Source organism: Phaethon aethereus (assembly GCF_964289735.1).
Source record: "Phaethon aethereus genome assembly, chromosome: 19".
NCBI classification, from domain to species: Eukaryota; Metazoa; Chordata; class Aves; order Phaethontiformes; family Phaethontidae; genus Phaethon; species Phaethon aethereus.
This window is the reverse complement of record NC_138595.1, coordinates 7,750,607-7,767,199: the sequence shown is the minus strand read 5'-3', so window position 1 is coordinate 7,767,199 and position 16,593 is coordinate 7,750,607. Positions and strand designations below refer to the sequence as shown.

Below are 16,593 nucleotides of genomic sequence, written 5' to 3'. Positions count from 1 at the left end.
TCACGTGTTTTACCTCTTTATAGTTGAAGGAAAAAAAAAAGCAAACCCTGGAAGAAATTAAATCCATTGCACAGGCCAGAAAGTGAGTTTTGCATCAGGCTGAAGTGTTACAGTTGCAGAAACAAGTACTTAATGTAATTATGTATTTAATAGTCAAATTAACATTTCCTTTTACCATTTACGTAAGTACTTATTCCCCATTATTAAGGCTACCTTTAAAGAGTAATGCTCAGCGTGGCTCCTACTTTGAGGACAGACTGCCTTGCTGATTTTGATGTGATGTTTTGCTGCTCTGGAATTAGCACTGACCCAAACGATGGGGATTCAGAGCAGAGATTTACAGAACAGCAAAATGTTTCCACTGAAAATGTGAAACATATTTGCTGTAAATTTTTAAACGTCTGATACTTCTTGAAAATCCCTTTCTCATTTACTGCCCTTTTTAAATCCAGAGCTGGCATTTCTGAACTTTCCTTGCTTTGAGAGGACACTTCTCTGACTCTTAAGAGGTGGGGAGTGCCGTTTCCCGCTCCAGTTCTGCAGTAAAAGGAGCGGGTGAATGTACTCACTGACATTGATCCAGGTGTCTGTATTCTGTGTGGTGGAAGCCACGGGGACGGAGCTGATGTAACTCCCACCCTCGTGTCCTGCTGGGTGAAGCATGGTAGCTGCGTGGACCATCCTTAGTCTTCAGACTCCATCACCTCTCTTCTGCCACTGTTTTTGCCTCATTTGGATCCTCAGATTGTTTCATGCAGGAGCTTTCTGGGCTTGTTTGTGTGCTATCATCCCCAGAAGAAATGACAAGCTCATAGAAATAATTACCTTTAAATACCAGTGAGCTTTGCAATTTTCTGCTTAGAAAGAAAAAGGGGTAGTGACCGCAAAGCTATTTCTCTCCATTGTGTTGTTAACTCAAGGTCTAAACTGAATTTTGGTCCAAAGCTTAACCCTAACCAATGAGAGAAAAAAATCCGTCACTTGAGCGGAGCGAGCTGGGGTGGAGGGTTTGGAGGCGGGTGCTGGAGGGAGCGATGTGGTGGCCGCTGGGATGACAGCCCTTTCTCAGCTGCTAATCCAGGCACTCAGTGTGGTTAATCCAAGAGTTTCAGTGGGGTTTTGCAGCAGGGCTAGTCTCATTCAGACTGACAAAGCTCAAGCAGAGTGATTTTAAGTACACCGATTTACACCCTCACAGGGTGAGACGGGTCCTGGCTGGGAGGTGGGTGTCAGTGGTGGCATGTGAAGTGACCCTTCCACTTGAGAGGTCTTGAAGGGGTATAAACCAGAACAAAAAGTACAAGAACGGCACATTAAAACGGCTGGTCTACCTACGGCTGCCTCAAGAGAGGCCGTTAGCTCCAGGACGTGTAGCTTTAGCAGGGGTGTAAGTCCGAAGCCAATAGCCCCCGCTTGCTTCAGCGGTCAGATGCGACTGCATCATCTGCAGGACCCCAGGAGAGCTGTGGGCCGCGGCAGCGGGGGTCTGTTACCCCTCTCTGTTCTTCTCCTCGTCCCCGAGGTCGTGTGACTTGGACAGCTTGGTATGTGAAGGGCTGAAGTCAAAATATAACTAAACGCAATAGGAATTGCTTATTTTCACTTTACTAACCCACTAGCTCGGTAAGGAAAATAACCCAAGAGTTCACCTCGCATTTCCATGAAGATTTAATAATCCTGTAGTTTTGGGAAGGGACTCGTTTTATTAAGTTTTCATTTTGCACAATAAATCACTGCATATTTTCTGATATGCTACGAAGTATAATAATAAATAATTAAAACTAAACTACCCTTACTTGTCAAAATAAATGATTTATCATAGTTTGGGATATAGCATCTTTGAATTTTTTATTGTTTGATTCCCAGAATGTTATAATTTCCAATCAGTGAAGTTAATGAAGCTCCAGTGTACTTTTCTGCATTTGCAACAGTCACAGTTGTGTGAATGTATATTTTACACAAATATTTATGGTTAGCACTTTTCTGTACCATTTCAAGTTGACACCTTTCTCCTAAGTGTTTATGGCAGTAAGTCACCAACCTTTGGAATGACAAATTTATTCAAATGAATTATCCTTCTGTTTCTATACTTCACCTAGCAACCTGGAATCACCCAGATGTGGATGAGAAAATCTGAGATTTCTGTTGCAAAGAGTAATGCCTATGTTGTGAATACAGAAATACTTTGGAGTGTTAAATTTATTTAAAAAGAGAGGGAGGGGTTCATTTTAAGGTTTTGATACTGAGTCTAAGTTTGTGGTTTCATGTCATTGAGGTATCTAGATCTGTTTACTGGCTTTATTCAGTTCAAGTTGTTTCCAAAAAAAAAAAAAAAGTCTAATGGGCTTTGTTATTTGGGCTTCCTGAAAAAAAGAGTGGTTTTTCATTTTTAAAAGAAAAAGAGAAGAACTTCCATTAGGATTGGTTGATCCTGGGTTATTGTATTTGAGTCCTGAGGAGGAGGAAATAGATTTGAAAAAGACTCAGCTATACATATCCTTAGATTTTAAGTGTAATAACAGAAAGAGAACATAGGATTTTTTTTTTTTTTTTTGGTGGACTATATTGTAAAAGCTATAGAAAAAAAAATTCTTCTTTTTTCTTCTGTGTCTATGCCATGTTATCCCTGTGGAAAAGCAAAATGTTTCCATTGGTTTTCTTTACATCTTCACAGTACTGATAGTGCTCCAGGATTTCTACTTCTTATATTTTTCTGCAGAAAGAAAGTCAAATACAAAAACTTCTGTTATCAATAAAACAAGAACAACAGTTCTTTTGAAAATACATAACCATTTATTAAAGAATCTGGACTGGATCAGTACCATTTATTTCAGGGAAATGTAATGTTAGATTTTAAGATCTGTAGAGGAAGGGTTAGTGAGTTTAAGCATTCTTTGGAACCAGCCCACCACTAAAATACATTGAACAGTGTCTGCTATAGAAGTAGAAGGAAAACCTCACCAGGACATTTTAGCGGAAATGCTGTTCTCAAGATTATTGTTTTATTTCATTGATTATGGTACCTTCCTATCTCTAACAAATCACATTGGAAAATGGTTTGAAAAGATATTCCCACTAAGTGAGATTGCTATAAAATATGTATGGTTTTGAGCAGCAGATGGAATAAATTCTCCTCTTTCACTTAGCGACATAAATGCAACAAGGGCTTTGCTCTGACCTGCCAGTGGTAACAAAACCCGTGACAAGGCAGTCCTTGATTTTATGGTTCCACGAAGAAAGGTATTCATCTTGTCATGAGTCCTTCATCTGCACCAAGACTAACGCAGATACCGCCAGAGTATTTGCTTTTCATTTCTGACTCCCTTTGCAATGAACAATCCTCTGCTGTCGTGGCGTGCTATAGCCCCGCTGCATTCAGCGAAGTTACGCCATTTTATAGCAGATGACGTCATTCACTTAATCCTGTGATTTCACTATCTGTAGAATGGGAATAATAACATTTACTTTATAAAGTGCATTGCGATCCTTGCACGGAGAAGAGCTGTATAAAGGCAAAATATGGTTAATACTATTTTCATACAAACACAGGAGTTTCCTCTAAATGCTTGGCTTTCAGTTGGGAATACATTTATCTGGCAGCCTTTCAATGTACAAAGGAAAGTGCAGTAGCCTGAAGACAAGAACGAAGACAACCCAACCTCTTCTGTTTCTTGGACTTTTTTTTTCCTTTTTTTCATTTAATTCTCCATTGCTGGAAAAAATAGGTGCCAGAGCCCTGAAGAGTCTTTCATGTCACAGATTTTCTGATAACCTTGCTGTTGTTCTGTGAAAGCTAGGGTTGTTTAAAGGTTTTAAAATAAATTTTTGTATCTCAAAAGTCAGAAAATTAAAGCACATTGAACCAGTGTGCTTTAACTGATCTCATACTCTGAGAACGTAGCTTTTGCAGCAGCTTGCAAGTAAGAATGTCAGCTTCAAGCGCTTAAAACCAAGCATGGTGATTACTGCCATAACCGGGCTCATTAACTTCAGCAGAATTACTTGTGATAATATATACTCCTAGCCCACAGGAAGATTTTGCCACGTATAGCACTGAATTTAGCATGTAATAAGGAAATATAGTTTGGCTGGTGGAACTTTAAGGGAAAGGTTACACTTTTTTGCTTGTAAGTATCTCATTTTGCTATTCACACCACTGGTCTTTGATCAAATTAACATTTTACTTTAAGTACAAGAGCACTCAGTTCATGCTATTCATTATCTTGTCAGGAAACAATAAGAATAATTTAAACTGGATATATTGTGTAAGGCTTTTTTTTTTTTTTTTAATTGGAAAGCACACGGCAGCATTACGATCATGACCTACTGGCTTCACTGTGAACAGTACAATATTTACATTCTGCATTAAGGAGAATGAAAGTATTTTGAAATCTTTTGTTACCAGGGAGGTGTCTCTATGCTGGAAAAACAGCGGTATGGAAATGAGGAGGAATTGTATGAGCTATCGAGAAAAATAGCATTTTTAGACAATGCTGGATTTGCACGATCTCTACCAAGGCCAGTAGTGTGACTGTCACTGGTCATCATGATTTTTCTATGCTGTGCATTGTAAATTTGGAAGTGAGAAACCAAGAGTTTGAGCACTGGCTGATGACAAGCAACTGTACTATGGCATACGTATTTCTTAGCCAAAGTGGGGTAGTTTCACACAAAGAGAAGGTTGCGTGAACTTTCCAGTGGCTCCAAGTTGTGCAAGATTGCTAGGTTTTAGCCATTTTCCATACTGGGCGTCTGTCTCTGGCTGCACTCTCTTTTCTTATGTCAGGAAAAATTGTTCAACCATTTCTAAGTACAAGATTAGGGAAAAAAATCCAGTTTTCCCCACATGTTACGAGTTGTTCTCGCTGCTCTGGTGAGGAGCCTGCTGTGCCCATACTTAAGAGAAGGGGCTTGGCACTTGATGAGGGAGGGTTTGCCTTTTTCTCAGGGTTGTATCTTCTGTTGCTTCAAGTAGCAACAGGAAAAAAAAAAGCCCCAAGTTTGGCCAGCCTATAAGCGCCTGAAAAAAACCCGAGTTCACACGAACTCAACAGAATCTGGTTTGAATTTGGCAGCTTTGATGTCCGTGCCTGTCCCAAGCACGCTACGGTCTATCACTGCGCCGGCTGGGTGAACGTTAACCAGCCAGGTTTTTCTTCTCTGGGTTGTAACGTAAGGTTCAGTGCCACTTTGACGGGGAGCACTGGGAGGGGAGACGCTCCCCCAGGCTGCCCCTGCCGCGACGGGGAGACGGGCAACGCCGGCGTGAGAGCACGGAGAGCGACGAGCGGAGAGGGGCTTCGTGGCGGGGAGGGAGGGAGGAGAAGGACTGGGACGGGGCTGCTGCGAGGACCTTTGGAGAAGAAGCAACAAGGAAGAGGAAAGGAGGAAATCGTGGGGGTAAGACTTAATTCTAGAAGTTTGTGCGAGGTACGAGCTTGCTTTTGCCTACCTGAAGCTAAAGGCACCGTGAAGCTCAGAGAAGACCAAAACGGTGCTTCCGGTGGCCAGAATGAGTTGGAAAGGGGACAAAGTGGCAAACAGAGAGGGGTAGGAGTCAGAGGGGCAAAACCAGAGGCTTCTGCAAGGCAGCGGCGCCGCAGCCGCTGTGCGGGGTCTCAGGTGCAGGCGAGCGGGTGAGAAACGGCCAAGCGCAGCCCGTGCCGCACGGCGAGGTTGTGGTTGACGCCACCGTGCGCGGCGCCCGAATGGAAATACGCTGGGGGCTCGGGGAACCCGGATAGCTCAAAACGGGGGTTGTGCCAGTGCCTTCATTAACGCTTCTGAAGCACTTAGATCCTTTGGTGGTGGAGACCAGAGGAAGCGATTAATGCTATCGCAGAGGAGGGTGGGATTAGTTTGCAGTAAATCAACCGCAGAGGTCACACACAGAACAAGCAGGACAAAGCGAAATACTCATTCATCGAGCGACATTCATCCCGAGAGTTGAATGAAGCAGGGGGTCTCGTCGGAAAAAAAGCATGTTACTGCGCGGTTCCAGCCTGCCTCCCAAAGCCCTGCACACAAGGGGTGGTCGAACATACCCACGGCCTCGGGGTTGGCTTTTCAAAACTTCTGAGTGCTTAGTTTTGAAACTGTACCATTCTTTTAACAGGTTTTTATGCGTAATTTATAATTTATATTGCAATGGCACCCAAAAGTGCTTTCCAGGCACTGAACACATCTGTAATTCTGGCTCTAAAAAGCTTCCATTCTGGAAGAGAAAAGAAAAATTGACCAGTATTTCCCAAACAGAATTGCCCAAAGTTTCCGTTGATGTATTTTTAACAATGCATAGTATGAAATCTTGTCTAATATTATTCGCAGGATTACAACAGGTGTTCTGAATTGGCTGGGGAGGCTGTGCAGAAAGGGCAGCTGACAGCTTACTGTATATGCAGATGTAACATCTATTAGAAATATCCTCTGTGGTTTGCTTGCATGCAAGCTGAATAGATTCTCAAAACAATGCTGCTGTGAATGGAAGCCATCAGCAGAATTGCTTAAGGCTGCAAAACCCATTACTTATACAGCAGTAGATGCAAGAGCGAGTGCCACAGTGTAGTAACTTGTCCTGCTTTGCTGGAGTTGTTTAGCGGTTATTAGATCAATATATGTACATCCACATCTAATAAAGTGCAAGAAAATAATTTATCTCAATCTGTATTGTTAGCTCATTTTTTTGTCCTAATATTATCCAGCTGCATAAACAACGTAAACTTTCTCTTTTTGTGCCTTTTTAATGCTGCTACCATTTTTTCACGCACAGAATAGGTTGTGTCCCATGATTATTAGAGCCATGTTACCATACTTTTTACAATTACATTTTAATTACAGCTGTAGAACCTATGCAAAATCATTTAATATACCGTTGTGAGCAAATAGCACAGGTGATGCATTTAGTATTTGATTGCTGTTAGTTTACCGATTGATTAAACATGCAGACAGTCCGTGCTTTAACTAGTAAGTCTAAGACCACGCACACACACAGGGTTATAGGTTTTATATTTGCTCTTTTAGATGACTTCGGTTTTCAAAAGGATTAGCTGGGATGGCAGGGAGTCTGGCGCACCGAAATATGGCAGCTTCGGTGGCTTAAAATTGAATTTATTATTCAATAAAGGAAGGGACCCATGAGAGCAAAAGTTGGTCAAGAAGAGTTTTGGCCTTGGTTGGTGGTAGTTCATGGGTTTGGAAGAGTTGGTGATATGTTTTGGGATTGGAGGTAGAAAATTATTTTAGCTATTTTCTGCTGAAAGTGCAGCATGATTTGCATGGAGTAGCCCAGGTGAAAAGCGGTCATTACTCAAGTAAGTAGGCAATGTGGTTTTATAAAAATAAAACAGATTTTTACAGAAGAGGGAAGAAAGTCTGACCAGGAGGAGTATACACTGTAAAAACAACCAGGTTTTGTTCCGCTTTCTTAACAGAAGCTTATACGCAGTTATGGAAAGGACTTTGCTGCTATTTATTGCCTGAAGTTACTGATCCATCTGTCTCTACCCAAACTCCTGTACAGACAATCTTTCCTCATAATTCTGCCTTTCTGCTTTCTGTTATTATTCAGTATTGGTATGGGAATTTTGTCTGGTAGCCAAGTCACGGGCTTATCAGATATTGCATAAATCCTGAACAGTTGGTAACTGATCTGTGCAAAATTGTCAGTTTAGGGTTAAATATTGTTGAATAAATAGACCTGCTGAAAGAACAGAATCTAACAATTCATGTTTTGGGGAAATAATTACTGAAGAAAGAGCCCACAACATTGTATGTGTGTTAGAGAGAATGGTCAGAATATCTTTTAATTCAGCATTTACCCGTGAGAATTGTTCCCATGAGGAACCTTGCAATAAAATCTGCTTGGTCTATGAGAATAGAAAGAAATTGAATAAAAAGACTCCATTTCCACTTGTATTTATTCAGTCTGGGAAATTCAGTGGGCCGCAGCATTAGTATCAGCAGGGGATTCCTTGCTCCTAGCGTTAAATTACTGTCATAATCGCTCAATTATTTCTTCCTTGTACTGTTTAAAATAAAAATCCATCACATTCTATGTTTTTTTCTAACATTTATTAGGTTGAGTGTTTAGGAAAATCAATTATATTCAGTCAGGCATGAATTGATGAATGTTCTTGTAATAATTGTCAGTTGTTAAACTGAATGTACTTTCTCTCTTCACCCCTTTTCATTTCCTTCAGAGGGCAGAGGTGGCTCAGAGAGAGGCAGAGACCTTAAGGGAGCAGCTCTCATCAGCTAACAAATCTCTCCAACTTGCTACGCAGATCCAGAAGGCACCTGATGTGGTGAGAGAAAATATTTACTGACTCTTACAGGTTTCTGACATTCCTGCAGTACAGCTCTTTCAATTTATGCTCACAGCTATAAAAATACCTGTTCGGAGTAGTATTTTAACTGAAATGGAACCGCGTTCCTTTGGGATTGCAGTTTGGTTAAACTTCGGAGGGGGTTGGTGGCTGCAGAAGACCATGGGAAGGACAGAGGTCACTCTGCCCCGTGATGACTGGGCTGGGGATCCATAACTCTCCGTGGCTGCCGGTCCAGCTGGATAGCAGCAACTCTCAGAAATGATTTCGCGTTGGCAGGAGCGTCAGCAGAGGAAAAACAAAGGCAGCAATGTGGTATAGCAGAGTGCGGGTGGGCTATCAGCACATGCCGCCTGCAGGGCACAGCAGAGGCATGGAGCTCCAGACTGAGGGGACCAACTTTGCCCAGAGTTGGCTGCATTAGCAGGGACCTGCTGCCTGCCCATTTCTGCGTCTTGTTACTTAGCGTGTGGGCTGTGAGAGGAACTAGAAATAAATTCACCTGTAAACCCAATAAAAGAAGCTTAGAAGATTGAGAAGATCTCTACTCCTAAAGGTTTGGCTGGTTGTTGCCTTCACTGTGTGTGTCTAAATAAAGCAAACCCTGCTGTTCGGGGAGGTTGGTAGCTCTGACTCTGCTGGTCGGACCTTGCAGGCACAGAGTGCTATTACAGGACTCCAGCTGGTCCCGGGTTAACAGGTATCACAGATCAGCAGACAGATTATTTTGATTTTTGTTTGCCAAAGGAGAAATAGGAGTATTTAATGTAACTGTGCAATTAAGTGAAATTTAGTCTACTTCTAAACAGCAGATTTAACAAACAGAAGAAATCACGCTCCTTATATTGCTTTTTTTCTTGCGAGCCATATACGTGCTTGACACTGATATCGGAAAAACACGTGGTTGCCTTTAAGATGCATTTGCAGGGAATGAGTAACAAACTGTAAGTCCTCCAGATTGGTTTGGTTGTCTATTAATACGACCCAGTATTTTCTCAGAGAAGTCAAAAGATAGACAAGCAGGCTGCAAAACAAAAAATAAAAAACTAAAAAAGCCTGAATATCACTTGTAACTCTGAATTACCTGCCTCTTCCTATCTTGTGTCCTAGTCTTATCATTATTTTAACATTAGGTCTTTCTTGTATTTAATAGTACTTCTGCACTTCATTTATATTTAATATGACAACTACTGCAGGATGAAAATGATCATTATCTATCTTATTTCAGACTCGATGTTCTAGTCTCAATAGGCACAAGCAGCAGATGATTATACAACTTGTGATGTTTCATGCAAGCAAATTAGAGGGTTTTTCAAGTTAAAAGTATAATTCAGTGTAATAGGAGAGCGTTGTTAACTGCTGTTCGTACATGTAGCTTTCTGTGAGATACAATGGTATGTAGTCACCGAGAATCAAGCTAAATGTTTAGAAGATATGGAAAAGGTATTTTGTTGTGCCTATATTTTGCAGAAAAGAGGGTATGGAGTATATTTTAATCTGCTGCAATACCGTCTTGAATTGTAAGGAAGGTGCTTGGGTGACAGCATTGGTGGGTTGAATTTTCAGCTCTCTCACCGTAGGGTCTTTGGTATAATGCTTACGATCGTGATCTCTCTTGGTAAATGGATTCTTTCCTACTTCACTGGTGTTTTCTAAGGAACAGCCATTAACCTTTGTAAGACACGTTTTAGGCTTTTTAATGGAACATGCGTTCATCCTTGGGCTGCCTCGTGCTCCCCAGATCTGCACAAGGATTTCCTTACGTTCTTCACGGGAGAGAGGTTCAGAGCTCTCCGATGCATTATAGCTGTTGATCTCTTAACACAAAAGGAGGCAAAAGAGATAGTACAACTAGTCTGTATTGTCTTTTTTGAATAGATCCTACCTTCTTAACTTCTCTGTCCTCTCTTGTTTCTTGTCCTGCTGGAAAGTCAATCTAGTGAGGAAGTTTCAGGCTTGAGGATAGATTTTGCAACTGTGGGAAATGGGAAGATGAAATACCCTGGTTTAGGAAAGGGAATTTCTGGAAGTGGAGACCACAGGGAGAATGGCCTTGTCTTAACAACTGTCACTTCCATCTTCATCCCCATGAAGGAGAGGCTTCAGATGCTAGCAGTAATGTTAACAGCAAACGATTTTCATGGAAGGAGCAAGTTCATTGGAAGTAGCACTTTGGGGCAATTTTTTACAATTTTGCCTGGAACGTGTGGCATGCATAGGAAGAGCCAAAGGCACATGACTCTGCCGTTCCTGATTAAGATATTCTGCTCCGTTACTTCAGAATATTTTATCTGATTAGTATTTTGTAAGCACAGATTTTCATAGTTGTCAAAGCATTTGGACTATTAATAATAAATAGATGTAAATAGAATGCCTTTACTTTCATGGCTGCGTCTTTCCAGTACGCTTATGAAATAGGGACATTTATTCTCTCCATTGTCGCTGTTCTACCAAGGAGCTGTCCTGGGCAGTAGAAGGGTTCATCTTCCAGATTCACACAGTCAATCACAGAAGTCCCAAATTTAGAGATTATTTCTGTCTCTCATGCCACCCGATGCCATGCTCGGGCCTTACCGCGCTGCCCTGAATTCAAGCTTGTTGCCTTTTTTATTTATGTGGTCTGATTTTTTTTTTCACATTAGGAGCAGGCCATCGAGGTGCTAACGCGGTCCAGCTTGGAAGTAGAACTGGCTGCGAAGGAGCGGGAAATCGCCCAGCTTGTAGAAGATGTCCAGAGACTCCAGGGCAGCCTCACCAAGCTGCGGGAGAACTCCAGCAGCCAAATCTCACAGCTGGAGCAGCAGCTGACCGCCAAGAACAGCACGCTTAAAGTAAGGCTCGGTTCTGTGCTCAGCGGCTTTTGAAGGATATAAATGACGTACCAATATTGGGTTTTACTGACTTAAGTTTTCTGTGGTTCTGAGAGGCACCATAAAAGCCATTGACTTCTTCAGGATGTGCTGTTGAATTCCGGTTTCTGTGACATTTCATTCTAAGTGATCACGATTTTGTTGAAATGTAATTTACCTAGTTCTCATTGTTTTGAAAGTTGTTTTTGCAGAACGTGGCTGCCTTTAGAATTAAAACCAGCAACAAAACCCAGCATACATTTACCATGGATATGTAGTGAAATAGCTGAACTGAAAAGGCACAGAAGATCCTCCTTAGGTTTTAAAACTTTTAATTCCCACTCCAGTGATCGGTATTGCAGATTTACCAGGAATGTTTATTGTGATATGGTCTATCTTTGAATTTACCTGCTACTCCCTCCAGTTCTCTCCACTGGAAAAGGGAAGCATATCATTCAGAGCAGAAAAACAGTAAAATCAAGACACAGAGAGAAAGCTTTTTAGTCTTAATAACCGTTTAATTATTTTTTTAACTGTGTATTTGCTGCACAGTAATTCCCATTTATAATTAGCGGTTCAGTCCTATACTTATTTGCATACAAGTAGCACTGCACTAAAAGCAGAAGAAACATTTAAAAATTTTGTGAGTGACCCTTTCACCTTCTGCTTCAGCAGCTTTACTTTCTTTGGGCGCTAGCCCACACAGTTTTGATCTATCAGTAAGCATGAGAAATGTTTCCTGACATGTGTTATGAATCAGTTCTCTGTAACTCCTTTCTCTTTCATTGTTCTACCATCTATGAGCTTCAAAGTGTAAACAAGATAAATTTATCTATTCCATTAAAGACTTCATAGTTTTGCAGGTTTTATAGTCTGAGAGTTTTTTGAAAGCAGAAGGCTGATAGTACCCACTTAGCTCTGACTGCGGCGTGGGTAGCTTTCCTCTATCAGAATGATTTAATGTGCAATTGAAACTCTTACAAATTGTTCTAATTCTGACATTTTTTAGTGGTTACTAGTTTTGCTCTGGTGCAGCATAATTTATGTGGACAAATACCTGTTAGGCATGAAAGACAAAGTGTTGCATTCACTATGCTTTCTGCATGTTTTAAGTCAGCCTTGCAGAATTTTTATGAAAATACAGTAGAGCAAAGGAAACCTATTACGTTCTTATATCGCCGGTATCGCTCTCTGCCCGTTTGTCACCATGTGGGCACCGCTCTTAATGAGGGAAGAAGGAGCTGGCCTGGTTTTGAGGGACACATTTTGCTAGCTACGCCCATGCTATGGGATCTCTTTATTTTTTCATAAAGCCTGATAGAAAATATCTTGAGTCCCTGCACTTCACAGATTTTCTGGGAATAAAGCATGTTCCTGGTGAGGTCTGTATTAGTTTAGCCATTAACTTCAAAGAGAATAGGATCATAGAAATGACAGAGCAAGTCTTTGATTTTCATTTCAGTAATCTCCTTCCATTTTCTCATAGGCTTGCCCAGCTAATGCTCTGTAGTTAGGTTCCTGTTGCTAGTGTCTGATGCAATGACTCTATTGATAAAGTTTTAATCTTTTCAACCCTCTTTAACCCTATTTGTTGCACTATAAAAATATTTCAAAATACATACTTTTACCCCAAAGTGCTGGGAAGACCTGTGTCTGAGATCTGTTGTACAAAGAACCAAATCTCAATGGTGATGTGTTGATCTCATGTTTGATTATAGAGGAATTGCTTCTAAAATAACTGAGATTGTAATGGTTGCCTCCACAAAAAATGAATCACAGTTTCATAAATTAAAGCAGTGTTCTCAGACCATATCTTGGGGGAATTCTTTAATACTCTATGACTTAATGAAACAATACAGAAATACTTTCAAAATTACAGCTTCTTTATCTTCATCTGATCTAATAATCAAAACATGTCCTCTAGTAACAAGACTTTTCTAACTGTAATTATATTAACCCTTTATTGCTGGGAGTTAGAGCTTTGCTGCTACACAGTTAAAATACAACAGTGCTACTTAGCAAAGAGATACATCAAATAATCTAGGTTAATTAAATACGGGCGGCTTAGTTTATCGCTCTAAACTAAACAACGACATTAGTCCAATAGGGTTCTTGTAATGGTTTAAGCCTCTTAACACAGCCCATACTGTTTTACCTAAGACACTTCTGTTAATAATACACTGATGATTTTAATTTTTTTAAATAACATAAGAGGGGACCCAGACTATGCATGCTCCAGCATGGGGTCTTTTGTACAACAAATGCAAGACAATTCCTTAACATGGAATATTTGCAAATGTAGTGTGCAGAAATGCCACCAGTCCATTCCTTCTGTCCTCTGGCTCCCTGTACTTTGTGTGTGGGAGCACGTTAGAATATATTTTGTCTGAATTAACCAGGTTGATATTTAGTGCAAGATATTAGTTCCTCCAGATTGTCTCACAGCTTGAACCTTTGTTATACCATGTTCTGTGCATTTTACAGGGTTCTTTTGAGACAATTACCATACTAATACATTTTAAAAGAGTCGTCGACTGGGAAGATGCCAAGTGCCTAAATGGTCTGCTTATATACAGGCATTGCATTCTCAGTTGTTTAGTTTATATTGTTTAGTAAAGTATACGTTGAGGTGCAGATTTTCCATGGCAACAATCTCTATATTAGGTACTTGGGAATGATGGATGTACGTGGGTTTTTATACAATTCAAAGTAAAAGATTGCTGGTTGCCATACTGCTATAACAGCATACAAGTACCTGAGAGTCCGAAACAGCTTCATTCTGTCAACCTTTTTTGGGTTTTTTTTAAAACTGTTTTGTACCTAAAATTTCCAGAAATACTTTCAGGGTATAGCATATCCCTACACATAATTGCATTTAATACAGATTGCATTAAAATGAGGGTCGTTAGCTTTTCTGTATTTTCTATCTGTTTCTACAAAGATCTTTTTTCTTAGCATACTTTTGCATAAGTAACTAACATTAATCCAGGATATTACTTGTTTTCAATTTATTCCGGCACTTTTTATACTGAGGACTAGTGTAAATAGCCAGTTACACCTACTGTAAACACTAATCTGCTGTAGAGTCAAAAATGTTACCAGACACAGAGCTAAGGAAGAGGTGGATTGTAGCAGTATCTTCACTTTAAGCTGCAGAGCAGCAAAAAGCAGTTGGAAGCAGCCGGCAGAGTAACACGGCCGAGGAGAGCTGAAAGATGTCGTGTGGTTCAGCGAGGTCCTCCCATTGCCTGCATTGAGTTTTCAAGTTGTCTGAGCTGTCCGTCATGATGCTGAGCCGCCTTACCAGTACGGAGGGCCCTCTGGCTCACTGGTTTCATTTAAAGACCCCTCCGCAGTCTCACTGAGCCTGATCTGCTGCGTTCAAAAGCCTGGCTGGATTCCTTGTTGCAGCAACTGCATTTTGCTCAGTGTTGAGCTGTAGCTCGAAAAGCTGCTTGAACTTGTGGCACGTTGTAGCTGGCCCTCCTCAAAACTAGGAGAACTGAAGTGACACCTTGGGCCCTGGAATTACATAGTACATTTGTATAATGAGATTTCAGCACGTGTTGGTCGTTATCAAAACCTCCAGCGTCTTTAACATTTGTAGGATTTCCCTAGTCACATCAACCAGGATTTTCCTGGTTACATCAGTACAGGGTTTTTTAGCAGGGCCAAAATACCTGTAGCACTGGGTCTGCTCTAGAAAGCTAAATTGGTACTCCCTATAATTCCAGTTAGTAACTGGAATTTGGTAAGGCAAGACATGTCAGAAGAAATGACTGAAACTTGCCCTGTATTTTTCCAGGTGAAAAAAATCGATTTCGCTCAAATGGACTTTTTTTTTTTTTCCTTTTTAACACAGTCTGAATGACTGCACAAGTTACTGAAGGCTAAGGATGCTAGGACAGAAGACCTTTTAAGAGGCTGCTCATTTCATCAATGTCCCATAGAGCGCAAATTCCACACTTAACAACTGTCTCTGCTTTCCTGCGACAGCCGGTGGTGGTGATCCATTAAGAGCTGCTTGTTGAGCAGCTGCCAGAGCAGGGCCCGTGGATTACTGCTGGGAGATGCCTCTTGTCAGCAGTGATTGTGGATTATGGTATCAAAAAGCAGGAAGAGGAATTTAAGAGGACTGTATGTTGATAACGTGGATGTCCACTTTGTCACTGTTTTAGTATATGTACTAATAGCAAGGCAGAAATGTCAGCAATGCGTAAGCTGGAAAGGATGTGATGGGAAACCCTTTAAAAGATGGCAGAATAGCTGGAAGTCCAACAAAGTCCCATCGTACTGCTGTTGTCATCTGAAGAAGCCTCATTTAAATTACTAAGATGGCTCAGATGATGGACTCACTACTCTGTGGGTGCTGTATTACATGGTGTTTAGGGTTGCTGCTTGTACCCATTGGATAGCTTTGAGATGGGTGGTATCTACACACTGGCTTACGTGGGAGGACAGGATGGTTAAGAGGTTCCCACTTTGAATTGTTTGTCTGTCCCAGGCCTGCCGTTCACACCCCCGTAACTGCTGGTGCAGGACTTCATGGGGCTGCGTTATAAACACGTTTGCTAAAATGATCCAAGTTCACAGCAGCCCTTCCCTGCCTTCCCCCCGTGTCCAAACGAGGCGTGCAGGAGTGGGTGTAGGATCTTCTTGAATTCAGTTCTCCACTGAAGGCAGCCTCTCCTGGACATGTAGCCCTATTTTTCCTTTTCTTGTCATATATTCCTTTCCTTTCCGAAGTAGGTGCTCTGTCTTTGAGGGTAGTACATCCTTGTGTTATTTCTGTTTCCTGTGACCTTTGGGATTCTGTGCCAATTTTAACACCAAAAATGAAGTGAAGCAGAGCTAGCCTGAACTTAGCCATGGAAGTTGGAAGCCAGCAAGTTCTGTTTTTTCTTTGCTTAGATCAGGTGTGCCTGCACTAAGCAAAGAAATTATTAGTGGGAAATTAATGTGGCTTCTGCAAGCAACATAACGGCATCAATTATGTATCACTATGTTTTAGGCCGCCTGAAGCATTTATCCTGTAGTGATGAACACTGTTGTTGGGAGCAGGGGCTCTTGGGTAAGGTCCAAATGTGTGGCATTGCGTTATGGATTGTCTTAGGAGGTTTGTTTCAACGTTTGTGGCATCTTCACACCGAAGAGAAGCCATTGAGACTGCCCCAGGTCAGGCATACCTGAGCAAAAAGACCTGTTGAGTTGGTCTCAATGTTTCGTCTCTGGTGTGTAATCATATCAGTTATTGCTATAAGTAATGCTTGTAAAACGACTTGGTACAGCTGTTTTGCTTGGGCATGAGGCATTGTAGAAGTCTTACAAGCCTAAGGTGTTCCAGTCAACAACAACTTCTTCAGTCTTTTTTTTCATGTGGATAAGGTTATCAAGGACTGTCGTATTAAGAATACAGTATG

General features: G+C 41.2%; 1 protein-coding gene across 7 annotated transcripts in view; it reads left to right on the top strand.

The window, feature by feature from the left end:
• CUX1 (cut like homeobox 1) overlaps positions 1–16,593 on the top strand; it is a gene marked incomplete at both ends in the record, with an annotated part of 282,299 nt that overhangs the window by 184,188 nt on the left and 81,518 nt on the right. For 5 of the 7 annotated variants that reach the window (XM_082008642.1, XM_082008645.1, XM_082008647.1 and 2 more), the window contains 2 exons: positions 8,199–8,303; positions 10,967–11,155. In XM_082008642.1, the coding sequence (XP_081864768.1) occupies positions 8,199–8,303; positions 10,967–11,155 (294 nt within the window). The remainder of the gene's footprint in view (positions 1–8,198; positions 8,304–10,966; positions 11,156–16,593) is intronic. The other 2 variants (XM_082008646.1, XM_082008644.1) reach the window with 1 other exon arrangement.